General features: G+C 35.8%; 1 protein-coding gene across 1 annotated transcript; it reads left to right on the forward strand.

Annotated features, from left to right (window-relative positions):
* Positions 1–3217: 3217 nt before the first annotated feature.
* On the forward strand, positions 3218–17225 carry LOC106661646 (homeobox protein Hox-D3-like). The gene is made up of 3 exons (XM_014385181.2): positions 3218–3565; positions 13302–13532; positions 16670–17225. Exons 1-3 carry the CDS (start codon positions 3253–3255, stop codon positions 17155–17157), a joined length of 1032 nt encoding a protein of 343 aa, XP_014240667.1. The 5' UTR covers positions 3218–3252; the 3' UTR covers positions 17158–17225.
* Positions 17226–22606: the final 5381 nt, after the last annotated feature.

Raw genomic sequence — 22606 nt, forward strand, 5'->3', positions numbered from 1 at the left:
AGATGGCAAAATGAAACTCGTCTGACAGACAAAACCACAGAGACTAATTAGACCATGTCCGACTATTGGATAGCCTCAAACAGGTTTACGCTCATAAAATTATATTTTTAAATATAAAGTTTAATGAACTAATTATAATATCCGCTGTTCCATATAAAAATATTTACCAAAATCTCTGTATCGACCTGTTATTATTTCATGAGCTTCTCTAATAAATGTACATTTTCAGCTCAATACACCGTAAAAAACAGTGTTTTTTCTTTCTCATAAATTAACCGGAAATCTGCAAAATGCCGAAGAGTTTGAGATAAAACGATTAGTAGTTAATGCATGTTCCGTGTATGAAAGAGACAGGGCCGTTATCAGCGTATTATCGCCTCGGAGCGATTGGGATGGCGAGACCGGTCCCGATACGTTTCCAATTGTCTTAAATTGTTTGTCATAATCGTTCTTGACCCTAGAGAAAACTGTAATGCATTATATTTCTCAAGGATAAGGGGAAAGAACTGAAGTAAAAAATATACAAAAAAGATTTGTCTCTTAATGAAGTTTGTAAAATTTCAAATATAACATATTTTTAATCTTTGGCCGAGTTTGCCGCCTCTATAATCATATTTACATCGTTTCAAAACTTGTAATAGAAAATTACCATGTGAAACATTTTGACTCTACGGTGTACTATCTACCTTCTAACCATTCTGAAGGGTTAGGAAAGCACACGTTCTGTATTTTTTATCCTCAGCCATATTGGAATGATACAAGTTTTGTGAAAAATGAACAGTGTTCTGAACATCAAAACCTAAAATATGATAAATATTACATCGCACAAAAATTTATGTACCTGTGAGTCTGTTATGTGTTACATTTTACGCTCTACACGCGATTAACGTACGTTTATCAGAGGTTTAATGTAAATTATGAATTAGCTACTGGTTGCAATTTATGGTAAATATAAAAATAATTATTATATAGTACTATGTTTAATTTAAGGTGTAAACCTACTTGTGTAACCACTGGTTTCATCAAAAACTACTACGTCAAGAAAAAAATTTTTCATTCGATATTATGAAATAAATAATACAGTAAAGTTACACGAGATGAGTAGCAATATAGACTAAAAATTTTGTTTAGAAAGAAACAAAGTTGATTTTTTTTACTTCCAAATTCCCTTGAATACTAATTTTTATGTAAAATAAAAAATATATCTTTCAGATTTTTTCTGTAAATCCGAAGATAATCAATATGGTGATATCTTTAACACTACTTCGTTCCACTGATTTAGAACTCTGAAAACTGAATGTAATTCTATGGCGTCCGTAAATAAATTGAGCTGGAGATAAAAATATAACTTTTGAAGAATTTTCGTTGATTTCAATTTTTTTTCACTCATAATCATATAATCTTTATACATTGTTCAGCTAAAAAAAAGGCGAATAAAAATTTTTATGAATTTATTTATCTCAAATATTTCCATTTCCACATGCTTCCGATTTTTTAAATGGAAAAATCACAAAAATATTAATAAATCTGAAACAGCGATACTGATCTACAGGAATTTAAAAGTCGTCGAACAACACGTAATATCTCTAACTTTTTTTCCATGAATAAATTAGAACCTGAGATTAAAAATAAAACGTGTGTGGTGTTTTAGTTGATTCCTCCCCTGCTGATGAAGTGCGGTGAATTTATTTACATTTTCATTATCGGCAATACCAGTTCGGGCTCTAATCCATGCCATTCAATTTCCTTGCGACTGAGCTTAAGATATTGGGTTTTTGACAGAACCTCGAAATTACGAAATGACTTGAATTTATTTTCCAGACAAAATAGTAAAAATAAATAAACAGATAAATTTTATTCTTCGTAAAAGTACAAATCGACTATGTTATAACTTAAAAATACATGCAAAACAAAGCTAGAAAAGCATATAAAAGAGTGTATTTTGGATGTTTTTATGGAACACAAACAACCATTTTTTTTTTTTAATTTAAATGATAGTATATATTTCCCTAGTACTCCATCCCTTCCTCAGCGGCACTTTCTCCTGGTCTGGAAGGATGGAAGGCGGAAAGGAAAAAAGTCCAAACTGCTTATGAAAAATTACAAATCTAGTGATATGTAATAACCCTGAATACATGGACAACAAAGGTGGAGAAACAAATTTATAGAATTTAGTTAAAATATATTTTTCAGTTTCAAAAGCCCAGAGGCAAGAACGGTCGGACTCGTTGCTGATTTTTTTTGACATCGCATCACAAAAAATTTGGTGATCCTACATCCGTAGCCTCCCCTATGCTAAAGTACGCAACAGTATTCCAATTCTTTCAGCAATACAAGCAAATATACAAATCTAGTGATTCATAATAGCCTTAAAATACATGGACCACAGAGGCTAAGTTTCAAAAAAAAAAAATCCTAAAAAACATCTATCCATGTAGGTTTTTTTTTCTTTTTTTTAACTATGAGGTTATATGAACCCTCGGGGTGCCGATGTTTTTGAAAAGTGGGGGTTTGAATGCAGGGCCGCTGGATTCGAACCCGGGATCTTTACGTTATAGTGATGAGCCCCGTGACAACCCTTAAACCGTTGCGGCCACTGACGCCCAATCCATCTAAGTTTATAATTGGCTAAGTCGAAAATGAAAGCTTTTCGGACTCCTCAAAACATCTACTTGTACCACAGGCCTAAAATTTAAAATTGTAATCTTGAAAAGTTGAGTTTTTGAATTATTCAGTTTTGGCACGAGTGGAAGGAGTTGGAAACATGTGTGCTTTTCTTTAAATTGCCCTACAATTTTATTATAATATCAGAAAGGAACTATTTAATTTCTCTACCTCCTAAATGCTGCTTCTTTGTCTTTTTAAGCCAGAAATTTGGAAAGATGTTAATAAAATTTGCGTAGGTTTTTGATATCAGCGATATAATTATTATAGACGAATAATTTGAATACCATGTAAGGTATATCATTATTGTCATTTTTTCTAACAGTAGTACCAATTAATTAGATGTGTTATACACAGATTAAATAAATAATTAAATTTACATAAATAAAGAAAGAAAGGATTTTCATAAATCTGATTGACGCCGGCCACGGGGCCGGAATTGTGTGGTGAAGGTCTTCGAAAATTACCAAAACGTCCTGTTTTGGTGGGGGTCGGTGAACAGAGGGGTAACAACTCAAGGCAAGGTATTCGGTCAGGGGTGGGAGTCGGCCGTTCGAGAAAGGGTTGGGGGTCGGGCAATCCACGGAAATGGAACCGAGGGACAGTTGTGAAGACAGCGGAACCCTAGAGGACGAAGGTCCGCCAGCTAGACGAACCGAACACTGGCCCAACTCGGGAGGGATGACGCTCGAAGACATGGGCTACAGCACGAGGGCATATTACAATTCGGCGACGGAGAGCCTCGACATCACAAACAACAACAAACCTCCGCATGCCGTCGGACAGGCAATACAGCATGTACAGGAGGATATGTGGAGATACGAAAATATGGAGCAGCAAGTTTGGGATCAAGCAGAATTACATCACAAAAATACAAATTCAACATCAAGTAGAACACAAGGTACAATTAACATCTTATCAAGAACAATTAATATTAACATGTTTTGGACGTCATTGAAAGCCAGTTCTTAAATTACCTTATACATTAACAGATCTATGTTCTTAGTTGCATAAAACAATTAAATTAATTTTATTAATTTGACAAAACAAACGTTTGAATTTAATTCTATGATCAAAATCAAAGAGACAGAATAACAGACGAATCTGTCTATTCGGTCTTTCATCTAGACACATTTTAGTTGTTGAATATTTTTACGGTGGTGAGATAAAAAACATACAAAAATCCTAATAACTTCCGATCATTGTGGTCTGACTATCATCGCTGTTTTGGTCTGCCAACCGCGATCGAACCATGAGACATCAGTTGTGGAAGAGTGGTGATGATGGAGCAGTGCCAAACTTGTATGGCAAACGACGACAAAGGGTAGTCAGACCAAAATGACAAAGCTAAGGTACATCATCTGGAATGTGGAATTCCAATGAAACCTTTCTTTTTTCTCTATAAAATAATTATATTTGCTCCTAATTTAGGCATACTAAAATCTTTATATCAAAGATACATAAAAGCTGTCAATGTACGTTATTGAACCTGTAGTTTTATCGGTTCCGATAATTTTAGTCTGCTCTTCTTTTCTGATTTGAGCTGTCAGACATATCCACGTCAGTGGAGGATTGGTGATAATGGAGAAAAGCCTAACGAGCATGATAGACGAGGACTGAGGATGGACCGTCCAAAAATACCGAGCTATAGGCTCATTTCTGTTATATCAAGGGGAAATCTTACAGTTTAATTCCAATTTTCATGGCCCTTATCCTTACTGGAGAGCCATTTGTTTAATAATGAGGCCAAATCATAAAGACTTTTATTTCACACATATGAATTGTCACAGTCTAACGAAAATTTGTTGTGATTTAATCCGAGTTTGGTCGGATTGATAAATTTAATCGGCTTTTTTTCGCTGTCAGATGCGTTTCGAACTTAAGCCATCATCAGTGGAGTGTTGGTGATAAGAAACGAGATTAGCAGACAGAAGATAGGCAGACCAGAAATACCACGCTACAAGTACGCTCGGCGGACCCGAAGAGGAAATCTCACAATGAAACCTCCAATTTTATTGACACTATACTGGATTGTCATTTATTATTAACATAATTTTATTTGTTGTTAATTTCGGTTGAGTAAAAAAAAAATCTCAAATGTACGAGCTGTAACGTCTGATTTTCGAGATTTAAACTGTAGTTTGGTCTGTTCCGATCATTTTGGTCTGCCTTTCCTCGCTTTTTTATCCACAAGAACGTTTTTTTCTTTCGCCATCATCAGTGATCGCGTCTGACGGATCAAAACGGCGATGATAGACAGATGAAATTGAACAGAACTGCAGTCGGTATATTTTTGTCTTTGGCAACGTCATCCTATAAAATCGTAGTAAAAAGTAATTTCGCGCCAAAATTCGGTTCGTTCCGGATAAAACTAGATCTTGTAGCTTTCGACCTGCTGCCGGCTTCGTGTTTTTCCTTCCGCGCTTGTTTATCAGCCGTTTATGTAATTGCCTGACGGGAAAACCTGTCGTTGTTTTGACCGACTATTTTCGAGTGGTTTTGACCGAAGGGAAAGCGGGATACTGCGAATTCTTTGTTGTAAAAAAAATCTCTTCGCGAGTTTCACAGATCGTACATTGTCCGCTAAAATCATATCCACGTCATAACTAAAGAGACTGTGGACTGTCCTAGACAAAACAGTATTGAAAGTAGTAACTGGAATGGGGAATATGTTGGACATACTTGGACTAACTGGTAATTAAGAACTGAACAGCACCTAGGGAGATTTTTGAAAGAACTGGACCAAATTATAGTGTCGAATAACTACTGAAGAGTTAGAAGCGTTAGAATGTTGGACGAATTGGTAATACTGCACAACAAATGGAGAGATTTTACACTATTTTAAACGTGGGCAGAAAGATATTGGCAAACTGCTACTAGAAAATCAGATTTTTTTTCTATTTTTTATGTTTTTAGATACTCGGAAAAAATCGTGATTTTGGATAAATATTGGTAAAACAATATGGATGAAATGCAATTCAGAGGTTTTAGTTTGTTATGGGTTAAAATATGGTGACATAATGACGATCTAATATTTCATTGATGAATAAATCAATTTTAATATAAGGTATATTAAGTATTAATAACAACATGAGACACACATAAAACAAATTTTACTACAATGAAATATCTGTGAAGATTTGGAGGCAGGTGTAATATTTGTGGAAAAAATAACATTAATGAACAGCAAGTAAAGAAATTGTGGACATATGTAGAATTAGTCAGTAGACATAAAACTACTGAAACGTTTTGTGGACATATATTGAATTAACTGATGAGATGATGACCCCGAGTTGTGCTAGAAAGTGATGGTGATGGTAGTGAAATAGCATAAGTATTAATTAAAAAGACCACATTGGGGTTACTACCGATGGGTATTTTCTCTACTCTTGTTTTCATTTTGTACGTATTTCATTTCTCTTCGTTACATGTTACCTCTCTGAAGGCAGTTTGAATTTACTAGAAATTGTGCAAATTGAAAAAAAAAAGACGAAAAGCGACTGGACAAAATTAAAAATTGACTGAGGAATATCACCAATTTTACCAAGAAATGGACAACATTTGATTAATTATTAGTAATGGAGAGATTTTTGACAAATATAAACCAAGATAATAATGATAAAAACATAATAGAGATAAAATGGCACTATTAGAAGCACGAAGAGGGATGATTGATAAGGATTTTGGACAAAATGTTTTATTGGTGAGATTACTCCGTGTCGTCAGCATGGTGATAGACCCAAAAATTGAATTACCGATTATTTTAGTCTGATTATCGCCACTGTGTTTGCAAAAAGCCAGACTCATCTGACACACCAACGTACCGATAATGTGCATATCAAAATGATCAGTAACGACAAAATTTGTTTTATAATGATATCTGCAACTGGTATTTGATGTTGATATTTTGGACAGAGTGATTGTATATTTATTGCAATAATAATTTTTAACAACAAACAACTTTTTAACAAGTGAGGAAAATTTTGAACTGGCTGTGGATGGATACAGATATCAGAAATTGGAAAGGATTTTGACAGATATTGATCAAGATGCAGACATTGCATAACGGCAATTGGATAAATTTAATTACGTATGTATTATTTTTAATATTCGTGAGTTAATTTGTAATTATACCTTGTAAGTTAATTACTTATTTCAATTACCTAATCTTTTTATATAAGGTTTTGGATGAAACGAAAAAGTTAGTGTCACGAGTGGGATTCGAACTCACGATCTTCTGCTAAATACGTCGCTGTTCTAACCACTTGAGCTATCGTGACTCACTATAACTTGAGCTCAAGTGGTTAGAGCAGGGTAGCCGAAGGTCGTGGGTTCGAATCCCGCTCGTGACACTAACGTTTTAATTTCAACCAAAACCTTACATAAAAATATTAAGTAATTGAAAGAAGTAATTTGGTCAATAGACCACTAATTATAATTACTTATGATTTTAACTAAGTAATGTACAATGGAATGAGAAGTGGACATTTCACTTACTTAGCTTATTATTCGTATTGCCTCACGTATTAGGTAATTACGATGGATAAAAAAATCTTCTAAATATTGTATTGGAAAGATTTAGTTAATACCATATTATTACAATTTTAAAGTATTACTTATATACTTTAAGAAGTGAGATTAATTTTTAGATTAAATGTTGTGCCCGATAGATCCCTTGGATTTGAAAATTTGGCCTGTTAACCCTGGATTTGAAGAAAGCGGTCGAAAAACTTTTTCTACCGTGGAAAAATTCTTATCCGGGGTTGGCTCCTTATTGGCGACACCTGGCGAGACGATGACCAGGAATCCTCTTAAGGACCAGGGGAAAGTACATTCACCGACTCCAAGCCCCCAATTACGTACAGTTAATCCGAAGGCGTTGTTTGCCTACTTGGCCAATTAGAGGCCTTCTCTTTTATTTCCAAAGTGGGACTCGGCATCTAAAATTAAATAGTCGGGCCAATTGGCGAAACATTGTTCCCGCTCGGGTCGCATTAATAGGAAACCATCGGGCACATGGATGGTATATGGAAGGAGTAACAGCTGAATCCATCCATCACTGACACGGCCACGCCTGAATGGGCTTCGAGGGGATGGATCAACCCTCTTCTCCCACGTATTAACCTTTGAACTGAAAAGCACGCGTTTATAAAACAGCCGTCAGCACAAAAATTGCACGCAGTGCTCAATTAACTAGGTTATTTATCTGATAAAGGTTTGACAACCTGTGGAATAGAAGCTGGACGATATGAATTTTGGCTATGACAAAAATACACAACGCACGTATCATAAACTTCGAAGACAATATGTCACAAAATCTGATGCCATAATAATGTAATTTGATTAATTATGTATTTTTTATTTATTGAAAGGTAAAGTCTTGATTGGGTTAATAAATTTTCAAATTTTGTTTAACAGTAAAGGAAAAAATAAAGAAACAAGTTTGTTGGTCTGTGAGTAGAAAATATACCGAATTGATCGACCCTGATCATAAAACATAAAAAAGAGAAATATTTAGTAATAATCGACTATCGAATGTCGATCATTTCAACCAAAATTTCAAATGAAACAAAATATCAATATATACATAAACATTAACAATATTGTAATTAATTTTTAATTACTGTATTTCCAATAATGTAGAACACTTAAAAATACGAAAAACGCCGATCAAATCCTAACACAAAGACGAAACAAAACGAGGTTTTGGATGTAGCCTTGTGAGACACTTGATCGAGCAACAAGAACCTGACAAAGATAGGATTAGAAGAGCATTTGTTCTTATTGACAGATTCGATCTTTTCGGAGCATTTTAGTCTGCAATTTCTCAAAATTTTGGCGTTTTGCTTTTTGGCTTCTTCCTTTATCAGTGGTGTGTTAATGCAGACTAATGAATTTGGCGCATAGTTGCAACACCTCTAACAGACCAAAGCAGCGAGGATTTTTAATTGTGGTACGATATATAAAACCAGATAAAAGAGGCATATGGCCAGAAACGGCCGAATTTTATATTTAAATTTAACACGAACCGTTTACTAATAACTCTATGCATAAATTGAGGATTAATCATCATCTCGTCTCAACTCTCCAGCTCATGTCGATTTATTGATCGGAAAAATATTATCTACTCTATTATGTTGTGAATTTAAACATTTAAACTATTTGCAATAAAATAATTCAAGCTATTAAAATATTCCTTAACGGAAGTTATACATATACTTATCGTAATTTGTTATGGAGATTTTTTAATCTGATCTTTGTTCATACTTATCAGGTAACTGGAAATATAAATATTGACCTTATCAGGACAAAATATTTAAATGAAGTTGAAAATAAGATCATTTTCATGAAATAAAGTATGAACTGAAAGCTATGAATTGTGGTAGTGAAAAAATAATGTATCATTTACCGCCCTTTCTCCTATTTCTTCTTATCTTTATGTCTTACTCTTTCTTTTCTCTCTCTCTCTCACTCATTTTATGATCTAGATCATTATTTCGCTTTTACACACACAAATACCAACACCATTCACAGATTCTTACTTCTATTTTCTATCTCACTCACTTTCTCACCCTCTCTTTCTCACTCTCTCTCTCTCTCTCTCTCTCTCTCTCTCTCTCTCCACGTTAAGTCTAAGAAAGCTGCACGAGACCTAATCTTACTAAATAAACTATATCAATCCATCTCTCTCTCTCTTCCTCACTAAGTTTCTAGATATAAATTTTTCGTTTTTACACACACACACCAGCAGCTATTACTCAAACCTCTAAAACTCTTTGACCTCCCCCTATTTTGAAAATTTTTACTTCCTCTGTTCTCTCACAACATTGTGTATTCTTTCACACTCTCTCCCCCCCTCTCTCCACCCCCTCTCTCTCTATTTTTTCTCTCTCTGTATCTATCTATCTATCTATCTATCAAAATATCTATTTATTTATCTATCGCTCAGTATTTATACTTAACGTTGAAAACATCTGTCCGACAAAAACAACGAGGACAGAAAAATAATGTAATCGGAAATGGCAAAATTATAATTGTCAAATGTAGAGATCTATGGAGAGAAAAAATAAACATGATTATATGTATTATTTTTATGAACTTATATATTATTATTTGTATAAAGCGATTCCCGGACAACTGTATTATTGGGTAAGTAATGTTGGTCCGTTTGTACCTATATTTATTAGTACACCTCGCCTAATCAGGCTGACGTACATTTAATGCTGGAGCCATAAAAAATCAATCATTGACATTGAAAAAACATTACATTGAAAAAAAAGATAAGGTGTGTTAAACAAGATAATAATACAAAAAGATTGTTTTGCTAATAAAAAATCGATTATTCATTGTTTCAATTTTACGGCCTTTTTCAGGGTTGACAGTTAACTGGCATTTGTACTTTTCCTAGGGCAGTATTCAATTTAAAATAGTTGGAAACAACATTAATATCGGTTGTACCAAAATTGTAAAAGGAAATTGTATATGATGTTCGGCATTTCGGCGACGTCCCAAGGCCGGAGAGAAACCCGAAACGCGCAAAAGATATTTCCGAAAAATTCCCAGCCGAAACGACCAGCCCCGAGGCATCCGATAACGGGCCGGTGGTTAAACGGCGATAGAAAGACGTCCGGCAGATAGCCGAAGATGCTCAGAAGTCAACAAGCTCTGACAAACAGGTTCCGTCGCAGTAAACACGGCTAATATTAGTCGTGAGGAAGAAATTTCCCGAAGGAGAGACCTGACCGTGGAGGTGGTCGATTTCCATGCCCGGGCCTGCGGATGACAGGGCCTCGACAGGTTTGAGAGGTTTACGACCGTCTCGGCCATTTCTAAAAAGTGGCAACCGATCACCGCGAGGATTAACCGAAAGGCTGTAAATCAAAAAACTATCCCTGGGAAAATAATCTTTTTCTTTTACAGTTCCAGGCTTCACTCAATCTAGAGAACTGAGATGACTTTCAACACTTCAGACTCTGAAATAAAGAAAACTGTAATAAATTTCAAATTGCTAAAAATCAAGACGCTCCCTATCATTAAGTTAATTTTAATAATGAACCAAACGTGAGGCTTAATCAAATTCGGCGAAAACGTTAAATAAAAGCAATGAAGAAGTCCTGCTTATTTAATTTCATAATAATAATGATGATGATGATGACAGGGGAATACTAGGAAGCAGAAGTTTTGCATTATCCAAGCACCATTTGGATTCTTGTATTTTTCCTAGTTCCTTAGATCAGTTCAATTAACTCTATCCTTCTTTTAGGAAGTAGTAGGTCATTTCTGGAAATCTTTTCCTTGGGTCTTCTTAATGCCTGATTATTTCTTATAGATGGTTTCGATTGAGCAGTTGCTTCCCTTTTAAAAATAATATAGGTAGCATTTCTTTGTCATCATTGCATAACCTTCAAATAGTGCCATCATTGAGTATACCCATGTTATGATGGTGTTTTCTTGTATGGCAGTGACCACCATGTAGTAATATCACTCTCCTGAGATTTTAACTGTAGCAATATTTGCCATTTTTGTTAAGGATTTTTTAACTTTCAGTTTATATCTGACACTTGTTCATCTTGTTAACCCATGCATAGGTTCTGGGTCTATACATTACCCTTGCCTTTATGACCTGGCATTCAAGGACCATGGTTTTGAGATTCTGGTTGCATTTTTGATTTTGAATGTGCCTGTTTAGTGTAGGTCTATGTCAAGTTCATATGTTTAAAAGAGGTCACACTGACAAACCAGATCAGACAGCCAAGCAGACCTGCAAACAATTGCATGTAAAAATTTCTCATCGGGACTACGGGGGGTTACTCTACTTCATTTTCTTGCAATTGTAATATACTGAATAATACCAACAAATAGTCATTGATTAGCAGATATACAAAAACTACTCTAGAAGGTACAATTTACCTATTAAAAAAGGAATTTTTACTTTTATCGTGTAATTTTTAATACCCATTTAATAGGCAACTCCAGTCAGACGGATTTATATCTATGTCGTCACAAACCAATGTTAAATAATTATTAAAATATCTTTCTATCTAATGAATAATAGCTTTTTCAAATTTGTTTGTTACCGATCATTTTGGCCTGACAATACCCACCGGGTTGGTCTGTCACATGTGCTTCTATATTTCGCCATCTTCTGTATCTCAGATTTCTATGACAAGTCTTTTTCCGGAACAGTATAAAAAAAAACGGACTTAATCCACCAAAATCACCGGCAAACAAATGCCGTGAAACAATCACATATAAAAGAGATGACTTCACAAAAATCATCCAGACCTATCACTGAAGATTGCAAAATTGAACAAAAAGAGAAACCCACCGAAAAACTAAAATGGTCACTGCGCAGATGAACAGAATATTTTTGTTAGTAGTGCGTCAACATCCATAGCTGTTCAATTATTCTACGTGCATTTTTATATGTTAGATTTTCCACAACCAATGCAATCATCAATAATTAATTCTATGTAACTAAATTTTTAACTGGTATTTGCCATGCCCACGGGCTTGGGTTGGAATCGTAGCATAAATCACGAATTTAATTTTTCGATAAAATTTTTTTTTCAACCATGCGGTCACTTAAGTTTCTTGGGCTTTATTATATTTAGCCCAACTCAATTTTCATAACGCAGACATTCTCCGTGTATGTGAGATTTTCTTTTTGCCCACTGTTGTTGTATCGGACCATTATTTTAAGCATAATTTTGACATGAACCATATGTATCACTGGTTGTTATAATTCTAAATACTATACTTGGAATTCGGAAGATGGACTTTATATCCCGAAACGCCACCCCATATTCAACTACCACAGAATACATGTTATCTACATATTTCATCGTTAGAAAATCATTTTATAATTAATTTATATTTTTAGTGACTCAACTTTATCATTGAAACATTGGCTTTCATAGTTATTGCCTTACTCGTGATGACTTAGGAAATATCAGTACTTATCAATTTTCAATTATAACACTGTCGCTTCGCCAAGTTTAACTAAGTTCGAGCCACCGAAGCTTTAAGAAAAAGAGAAAAAATTTTATCTGAAGAAGGTGGAAGTAGATTCGTTGGTGAAACGTCATGAAAAGAGAGTGACAAGCAATATCTGAGAGCTACTGAAAGTTAAGTGACAGATAGGCGCCTCAAGTCATATCGCTCAACCTTTTCGGTTTTTATCTCCTTTTGTTTGTTTTTAATTCCGGGTCGGGGAAAAATGGAAACGAGGCGTCAGAAAATTTTTATAGACGTTTTGCCTGTCGAGGTTTTCCCCCTCGGCGGGTCTGAGAGGACGGATTCTCTCATGGACGGGACCAAAAATCGCCCAGGTTTATCCTAAACCCCGGATCGGTTTTCTCCCCTTTTGAATAAATTACGTATCTATATTCGAGAGACTGGGAAATCAATCTTTGAGAAGAGTTCCTGTTTTGCGGACTATATCAGGACCTAGAGGAGTTTTGTTTTATTCATGGGATTTCTCGCGGGGAGGGCAGTATAAAAAAATATCCCTGGCTTCTTTTCCAGCCCAGCGTACAATGCGTACAGTCCCACCTTGGTCGGTTTTTTCTCGAAATGATCAACTATTGAGATATTCACCCTCTCATGTGTTTCATCTTATTTTATCTTCTTTTTAGATCACGAAGTCTCGAGACCTAGCGGATCCGGTACGAAGAGGGCGAGGACCGCATACACCAGTGCCCAGCTGGTCGAATTAGAAAAGGAATTTCACTTTAATAGGTACCTTTGCAGGCCCAGAAGGATTGAAATGGCAGCCCTTCTAAGACTTACAGAAAGGCAAATTAAAATCTGGTTTCAAAATAGAAGAATGAAATACAAGAAAGATCAAAGGGCAAAAGGAATCACAGGTGAGTTTGCTATTCTTACAAACCCTTGTTAATATATTTCGAGACAGTCCTATGATGATTGAGCAAAGATTAAATTAGAGTTCTTTTGATTTTTAAAACCAGAAGAGATTATTAGACTAAAATTACTTAAATCGTACTTTTCCATTTTTTTAAAATACATTTTATACCTGTTGCACCACGCATTTTTCTTAAAGACTCTTGACGAATAGGTTTCGAGGCTGCTTCCGCTTTAGTTGTCTGACTGATTTATATGAATGAATTATATCGGGTATGATTCGGACTAGTTGGGAGGAGAATTTATCATAGTACCTGGCAAATTTGTTGAGCGATTATTTTATCTACAAAGGATATTTTGAGGTCATTGTGGATGGTGGCATTGAATAGTCGGTTGAGAGCATTAACTATGATTTGGAGGACTGAAAGAATTTCGTTGGATCATTATTGCATGTTTAGCGGAACCCACAATTTGCCCAAATCGGTTTGTCGACATGCTAGTTTTCTGTCCAAGTTGTTTATAGAGTAGGTCGAGTATATAGCATATTTGGATAATATGTTCCAGGTTTGACGTGAATCAAGATAGAACCCGAGGTAACATACGCAGTCGGTTTTAGATATAAGAGTAGGGTTGAGAAATATTTTGTGAAGGATTTAGATTCGGAGGGTACGTGGGTGCATTTCCTGCAGTTAATCTTTACCCCTTTTAGTTTGCTCCATTCGGCCATTGAATGTGTTCCTGGAACTCATCAAAATTCAGGATCGGAGGATAGTAAGACTGTGTTGTTCCAAAATGTTGAAATGAGGGTAGTGAGTCGGGATATGTAAGGTGTATAAGGCACAGGATTGATCCTAGCACACTGCCCCCATATAGGACAAAAGTCAGAGTAGTCCGATCCCAGGCGAACTTGGAAGAATTTTTGGTTGAAGTAGGAGTGAATGATTAAATATAAGGTGTTCTGTAGAACACGCTTTTATGTATGAGAACCTGATGCCACACACGGAAGAACGTTTGTGGTACGTCTAGAACGTCTCCCATACTTCTGAGTACAAGTGGTTTACAACTAGCGGTCTCTAGGGAATGAAGCTGAAATTGACCATTATGACGTGAAGTCAACAGCAGATCCTATGTGTGCTGACGTTGCACAGATAGTCGTGCGGCCAATTGCGCCTTAGTCTCCCACATAGGATGATGAATTGGTATCAATGTATTGGAAAACAAACGTAACTGGGCCAGTTTTGGGACATAAGGTATATTTAAATTGGAGGGGATGTAACAATTGGTAATGCACAATGGTGCATCACCTAATGTCCATATGATTTCGGATTTGAGGGATTGGATTTTTTAAGGTTGTCCAATAAAGTTCAATTAATCCAAATTGGCGCAGTGGGCAGTGTATAAGGTACTTAAACTATAATTATCCTTGATTCTCCATTTCCAAAGTTTCTGGATAACAGTACGGGCCTGAATAAGTCAGTTCAGATCATTTCTCAACTCGTCTTTTTAGAATTTTATAATGAAGATGCTGTCAGAACGTTTTACAGGTTTTACCTTTTTCATGGGTTGCCATATAATTTTTCGATTGGGAGTGAAAACAACTTATAATAGTATTTGGGTTTCTTGGAGTTTTACCTTGATTCTTCATTTCCAAAGGTTTCTAGGAAATCAACATGGCAGAACGCGATGATAGCTATAAAGAAGGAATAAACTGAGGGAGGTAGTGTGCCTCCCTGAGAGACGCCAACTAAAATGTGGTAAATAGAAGACGATGGGTTACTACAGTTACTACAACTGTTGTTAGTAGCTACTTCTGGTTGTAAAGTAGGACATGGTACATGGGCATGGTGTTAAGTAAAAGTTTCCGTAATAAACGCTCGAGACTGGATCAAGGCCTGGAGTATGTCAGGGAAAGCATTCCGGCAGTAATTTTAATAATCGAAGTAGGTGGGATTATTTTCATAACCAATCAAAATTCATTGAAAATAGTTTATAGATAAAATTACAAAGAAGAATGCAAGAATTGGGGTAAGTGTGAATAACAACGAAAAGAAAGGACAAAAACAAGAAAGTTCATTATTAAATAGTTTTGACAACGAGGTTTTGTACGATTTTACTATACTTACTTGGCAAAACATTCGGTTTAAATTTTTGGTTTTTTTTTTTTAAATCGAATAAACTTGTTGCATTCTGAAAAGTACGAATTTTGATAATTCTATGATGCTGGATTTTGGTATTTCCCCCGTCAAGTGTCAAGACCGGTAGGTAAGCCAAACCCATGGGATAATCCTTTCTGGATTATAAATCACAGATTTGTTGGAAATCACGAGGGTGAACGACCAGATCAATGGAGAAATGAAAGGGCTTAAAATGCCCGTCTAGGCATACTTTGTTGGGATAAATAAAAATGAAGTTAAAAAAATTCTACGTCTTATGAATCACAAACTGTTTCAGCTTGATGTGCCAAGTCCTCGTAAAACGTTGGGGGCTCAATTGCCTGAAATTGTTTTTATCAACTTATGCATTTATACCGAAGAATTTTGGGGATTTCAAGTGGTTCTTTTTCTGATAGTCTTTTAGGCTATTTTTATCATCGGTCATGTATCTAGGTCAACCCTGTGTAGAGGATGTCGTTTTTGGTAAGAAAAGGGTATGATAATGGATTGGATGTACAGTCATGCGACAGAGGGTGAAGTTTATATTTTGGGATTGTTAGGGTTGAGTTTGATTCTCCAATTTGGAGCCAATTTTGATAGGAATATCTTTGATTTGAAAGATTTGGTGACGAAATTGGAGGATTGAATGGCTGTGTTAGTACGGAAAGGAATATAATCTATTTTAAGTATGCATTTTTGAATTTTAAAAAACATTCTTCAGTGAGATGAAAAATAATATTGCGTGTTGCACGGTGTATTGAACCTATCAGAACTAGCTTAGAAAAAGACACGATTGACCAAACCAAACATAGACGAACCATTGATGACTTCTGAAACACAAAAACAGCAAGGTTAGGTTGACCAAAATGGAAACTTCATTGTTTATGAAATGCACCTAGGTTGTGCATTTTATAATATGAAACAGTAAATTATTACTACTGAATTGAACTTAGCATTATTGCTTATCAATTTTTGCTTTTCGTGTTTAGGCCAATCCGAGATATCATCGACAGGAGTAGAACCGAATCGAGAATCTGGGATCAGCCCTCCACTTTCTACTTGTTCCTACGAAGCCTCTTCCCCAACTGGAGGCGGAGGAAGTGCAGTGGTCGTCCAGCCTCCGACGGCCGGCTATCCGCAGCAGCATCAGCAGTACCACCAGTCAGCTCAGCACGTTCCGCTCCAAACGCCCCAGCCGAATATGCAGCCCCACTGGGCCTGGGACTACTACCAGCCGCCGCCGCAGCACAACCCGCAGTTCGATGTTGATCTATTCCACTGTCTTCAGGAACAGCAAGCTCGCCCGAACGCCTTAACGGAAGAATGGAGACCTGACGATTTCATCAGCACGGCTTACATTAAACAAGAGCCGCATGAGAACTTTTACTGGCAACAGCAACAGCAGCCTGCTGAAAATATTCCGCCCGTACTCGACTACCAGCAGAAACAGTCCCCAGAACAATTCACCCAACTCTAAATACGCTTTGTTAAACTATTTTTTTAATACGTTTGTAAATAAACCTCTGTATATATTTTATAAGTCGTTAGAATAGTGTTGTTTACATTTTAAAATTAATTTATTTTTAAAATTGATTTTTTAAAACTATTTATGACAGTTTAGCTTTTGTTATTAAAAGAAAAATTCATTATTTCTCATTAAATAATAAAAAATAGATAATCTCATTGATTCCCTTCTTTTTTTAGTTCAATTGGGAGAACGTTGTTTCATAGATTTTGCTTTTTGGTGTTGGGAAGTATTTACCTCCTTCATGTTTTTGTTTGGCGAAAATAAAGCTACCTTGGTGTGGGTTTTTCTTTTTGAAAATTTTCCAGATCACCTGAAAAAAACAGAAGAGGATATGGTTTAGCACACAATGATAGTCAAACAGGAATATCACCATTCGCTAATATTTATATATATTTCGTGAAAATAAACGAAAATTTGTGATACTAACTAGACCAAGAACGCAATTGAAAAATCCTTGTTAATTTTATGAAACTATTGTTACTGTTATTGTTATAAATTTATTATGTTTAAATTGTTATAATAGTATAGATGTCATCAACAACATTAGTAAATAAAATATGAAACTAGAAATTTCTTCGACTTGATGCTGGATGTTACGAAAGAATAAAGAAGATTATGAAGTTTCAGAGATATTACAAAAGAGATATATTAATTGAGGTTTTATAGAAATTACATATTTAATAATGAGCTCGTATCAGGATGATTACAAATTTGAATACAGAAGATGATAAACAGAAGAATTTTTATTGGAATTTCATGTTGATTGTCAATTCATTTTCCTCGAAGACTAATGTGAAGGACCTTGTTAAAATAATAAAAGTTGGGGAAGAAGGTTGGAATTTAATTATATGAAGCATTTTAATTTGAAAAGATTCGAAGAGTCATTTTATGCCATAGGAAAAATCTTCCTGTTTATAACCTTGATCTTATATCCTATAAGCTTATCTACGTATCACGTTAATTAAAGCTTTTATAAACAAATGCCACATAAAACAGGCAGAAATGGAAAATCTTGATGTAAAATAATAATAGAAAATATTTTGAATTGTTTGTATCTTATGTAAGATGTCTGAGGGGGTGATGAACGTGAAATTTGGTCTGTATCGATCGTTCTGATCTGCCTTTCTTAGTAGGGTTGGTCGGTTAGATAAATTTCAGCATTTAGCCATCTTCAAATTTCAGTGAAACAGAGGCAGTACTGAAGATGGCCAAATGCCTAAACCACATTGATCAGTAAAGACTAAATTAAAAATTGTATGTTATTAGTTTACGTTGACAAATTGAACAACTTAACCAATTTTGATCCATGCACATTTAATTATTTGTATTATTGTCCGTCTGTTAAATTTAAAATAAATATACGTTTAATTTTGTATAAGAGGAAGCAGAAATATAGATATTTTCAACCTTTTTACTACACCTACTAGTGACGAATATGCATTTATGCTTGTTATACCGTGGTGCAGCTGGATAAATGATGAATTTTTTTTATCCAAACGAAATATTAAAGAATACAAAATCATGTATGATTTTGTTTATGGTTGAGGTTGGTAGAGCTATGAACATATGTTTTAATCGTGTCACGGGCAAACTCAGCAAAATTCCTTCAGAAGGATCTAACCAGCGAGAACTGGCTGGCCAAGAAAACCGGGCACGACATATTGTGAGATTTGTCGGCGGTATTTGCTCGGTAGACTTGGAATTTCATCGTTATCGATCATTTTGGTCGGTCTATCCTTGCTGGGTTTGCCATTTGCCAGTGAGGATAGGCAGATCGAAATTACCGGTACCTGCCAAATTTCCTGACCAAGCTATTGTTCACGTTTTTAGATGGTGGCGAGATCTATGAGTTTTTCTACAAACCACTAAAATGTCGGACTCAAAAACGGGAGAAAGTAAACACTAAAGAAGTCAGCTACTGCACGTAAAATTGTATTTAAAATTTAGCTTCTGCCATCACTGCTTATAATCCTCTCCATGTAACGTTAAATTAGCTTAACGTATCAGCTTTACTGAATCGTATTCTGAAGATGTGTTTTTAAAAAATTCGTAGCTATAAATGAGGGAGTGGCAAAGGTTCTTGAAATATGTAAAAATGATTAACTGACTTACAAAAATTTTTCCCTCTCTTCTTTCTTTCACTCTATCTTTCTTTATCCATGGCTCTTTCTCTCTTTGTCTCGGTCCCACGCTTGCTCTGTCTGTCTGTCTGTCTGTCTGCCTGCCTGTCTGTCTGTCTGTCTGTCTGTCTGTCTCTCTCTCTCTCTCTCTCTCTCTCTCTCTCTCACTCTCTCTCTCTCTCTCTCTCTCTCTCTCTTTCTTTCTTTATCCATGACTCTATCTCTCTTTGTCTCGTTGTCTCGGTCCCACGCTTGCTCTGTCTGTTTGTCTGTCTGTCTGTCTGCCTGTCTGTCTGTCTGTCTGTCTGTCTGTCTGTCTCTCTCTCTCTCTCTCTCTCTCTCTCTCTCTCTCTCTCTCTCTTTTTCTCTCTGGGGCGGTTGCTACGGCCGGGCGGGGGGGTGGAGGAGGGCTGCCTGAGCACGTATAGCTCCGGTGGTCTAGGAGACGTGGACTTTTCCATAGATATTTCGATGTAAATGGTTTTTATCCACGTCTCCGTAGAGACCACCGTACGGAAAGTAATTGCATAAAATGAAATTATTTAAGAAAGGATCAGCCCGCTTTATCAGCTCCGCCCGGTCCTTCTTGACACTCCTGCTTGTGGCCAACCAATACTGAAATAGTAAGGCCAGGTATAATTACATTAATTACATTTCATTTCTTTTTTAGTTTGTTAAATTTAAGTATGTGCTTTTCGTAAAGTACTATTCCTAATATAAGCCTAGCAAGAAATCAAGGATTTTTAATTTCGAGATCAACAACCTTTAGGGAGAATCGTCGCATGTACGACAGAACGTAATTGTGTTTTTAAAAGTGACTGACATTGTTTACAACGAATTCGGATCTACATTACAAGATCGGCTTCTGGTCTATAAAATGGTCATCGCTAACAACCAATGATCCAAAAGTAGCTTTTAACGTTTTCTACTCTTAAATTCTTTATTTATTTAACGTCCGATAATTATTTTCTTTTAGCGCCAGGAGTTGGAGTGATAGGCAAAATACTTCAGCCGGCTTTTACATTTGATGTCCAACACAATATTTTTATCATCAGCAATTTCTTGACCACATAAATATCTATGATTCTGTATTTGGCTTGAAATCTGGCTTTTAAATAACCATCAACCCCATTACATTAGTCTTTAAAACGGCGAAATGGGTTTTGATCCACTTGTCTGACAGAGATCGACTTCCCCTCGGTGGCAGAAGGGCGGGGCCATCCATCATGGCTCTCCTTATATGAGCCTGTGGATAATAGGCCCTCTTTAACCGAGAACACTCGCAAAATCATTGTTTTTATCGTGTCCATCTTCCCCATTTGACACCCTCAGCAAACAGCACGAAGGGCCGATTCATCCAATTTGTCCTTGGCCCGATGTCCTGCTTCCTTCTTTCAACCTGTGGCGTTGGTTCAAAACCAACATTTGCCAGTTGTTTATGTAAGATCCAAATATTAAAAGTTTTTTTTAGACGTATTTAAATGACACTGTGAATATCCAATGTCATTTTAAAAGGTTGAACTAACTGCAATTAGTAGTAGAAAAGCAATTAAATATTTTATGACATTTTGTTTTAAAGTTATCTATCTATTCGATTAAATTTTATGCATAATATTATTTCGATATTCTCATTAATTGAAAATGTTGATACATTAGGGGTACTTACGATCTTTTCTCAAACCTGTTAACGTTCTTGGTCCTGTTAGATCGAGAAAAATTATGACATAGACTTGTAAGACGAGGCTAGTTAACATTGCTCAATCTAACAGGCCAGGGCCAATGTTAAAAGCCAAAATATAGTGGCAGTGCTATCCGTTAGGGCGTAGGTAACCTTTACCGAAATTGACCAGGGTTCCTGAAACTAGAAAACTAGTGATATCTAAAAGTTAAAATTGTTTTAATCTAAAAGAGTGTCGATATTGATTTTTTTTAGTCTGTTAGGTTACACACTTTTCCGCAACAAGAGAAAATTATAGAAACTACCAAAATTTGACGTTAAATAACCTGCTTTGACAAACAGCTCTATATGTAATTAATCGTTAGCTACAATTATTATCAATTGAATTTAGGGGTATTCACCATCTTTGTGTTAACCCTGTTAACTCTGTTAGGTCCTGTTAGATCGAGAAAAATGATGACGTAGACTTGTAAGAATCGGCTGGTTAACATTACTTGATCTAACAGGCCATGGCCAATGTTAGGTCGAAAATATAGTAACAGTGCTATCCGTTAGGTCGTAGGTAACCAACATGGCGGCCATCAATTTAACAGCTGTGTTTTTTTTACACGTATTTTTAGTCTTAAATATGCATTAATTAAATCAGATCAATACTTTTCTTTAATTAATTTCTGACCTGTCTTTATACTCTCATTCATAGATACATCCCATATCCTATAAAGTTGTAGGCTGTAAGACGTACGAGTTAGGTATGTTGGCACGAATTGAACCGTGTCATTTGCCAGTACTTTTCGAGTGCATAAATAGCATTTTGAGTGAAAGAGTTGATTAATTTTCCTTTCTTATTAACTCCTGGCATCTTACAATTTAAAAGAAAACCAAAACAGACAACACAAACAACAAGCCTTCAAGGACTGTTATAGCTTTATTTTTGGTCCTACCGCCACGAGCAGCATTGCGGAAAAATGAACATTTAACATGCTATGAAAAGAAGGGGGTGTTCACGATCTTACTGGACATTTCTCTATTTGAGTTCACACGAGTCAACGTCTTACAAAAATCGTGAATAATTTAAAAACAGGAATAATAACGATATAAGAAATAAAATCTAAAACTAGAATGAGTAGCTACAAAAATCATTAAAAACATTTCTCTGTCTTGACTTTAAGAAGGGTTTTAGCCGATAACCCACATGGTAAATAACATAAAAAACACATAAACCAGTGTGTTTCTATTAAAAACAAAATATGGAGGATTGTAGATATGAATTATCGCGTTTTATATCCAACGGTAACGATTTTTCGACCCTTGATCTGCCCATAAGAAGCACCTGCTGTCTTAAATAAATTTTAAAAAAGGTCCGAGAGAGAAAAACTCTCTTAGCCAGCCCTAACACCTCGAGGGTGTAATATAAAAACAATTAGGGTGCCCTTCAGGGGCCACAAACAAATGTGTGCGGATTCAGCTTGCTCACCACGTATGGCTTGTAACACCTGGTCGTCGCTATTACCATTTTTATAACCGTAAGGAAAAGGGTTGAAGGGAAGACGGCAAGGGCCGGGAGGGGAAAAAAATTAGCAATCCTAGTTGCGATTGCGTG

The sequence above is a fragment of the Cimex lectularius genome, unplaced genomic scaffold (genome assembly GCF_000648675.2).
Source record: "Cimex lectularius strain Harlan isolate CLEC.00 unplaced genomic scaffold, Clec_2.1 scaffold166, whole genome shotgun sequence".
NCBI lineage: Eukaryota > Metazoa > Arthropoda > Insecta > Hemiptera > Cimicidae > Cimex > Cimex lectularius.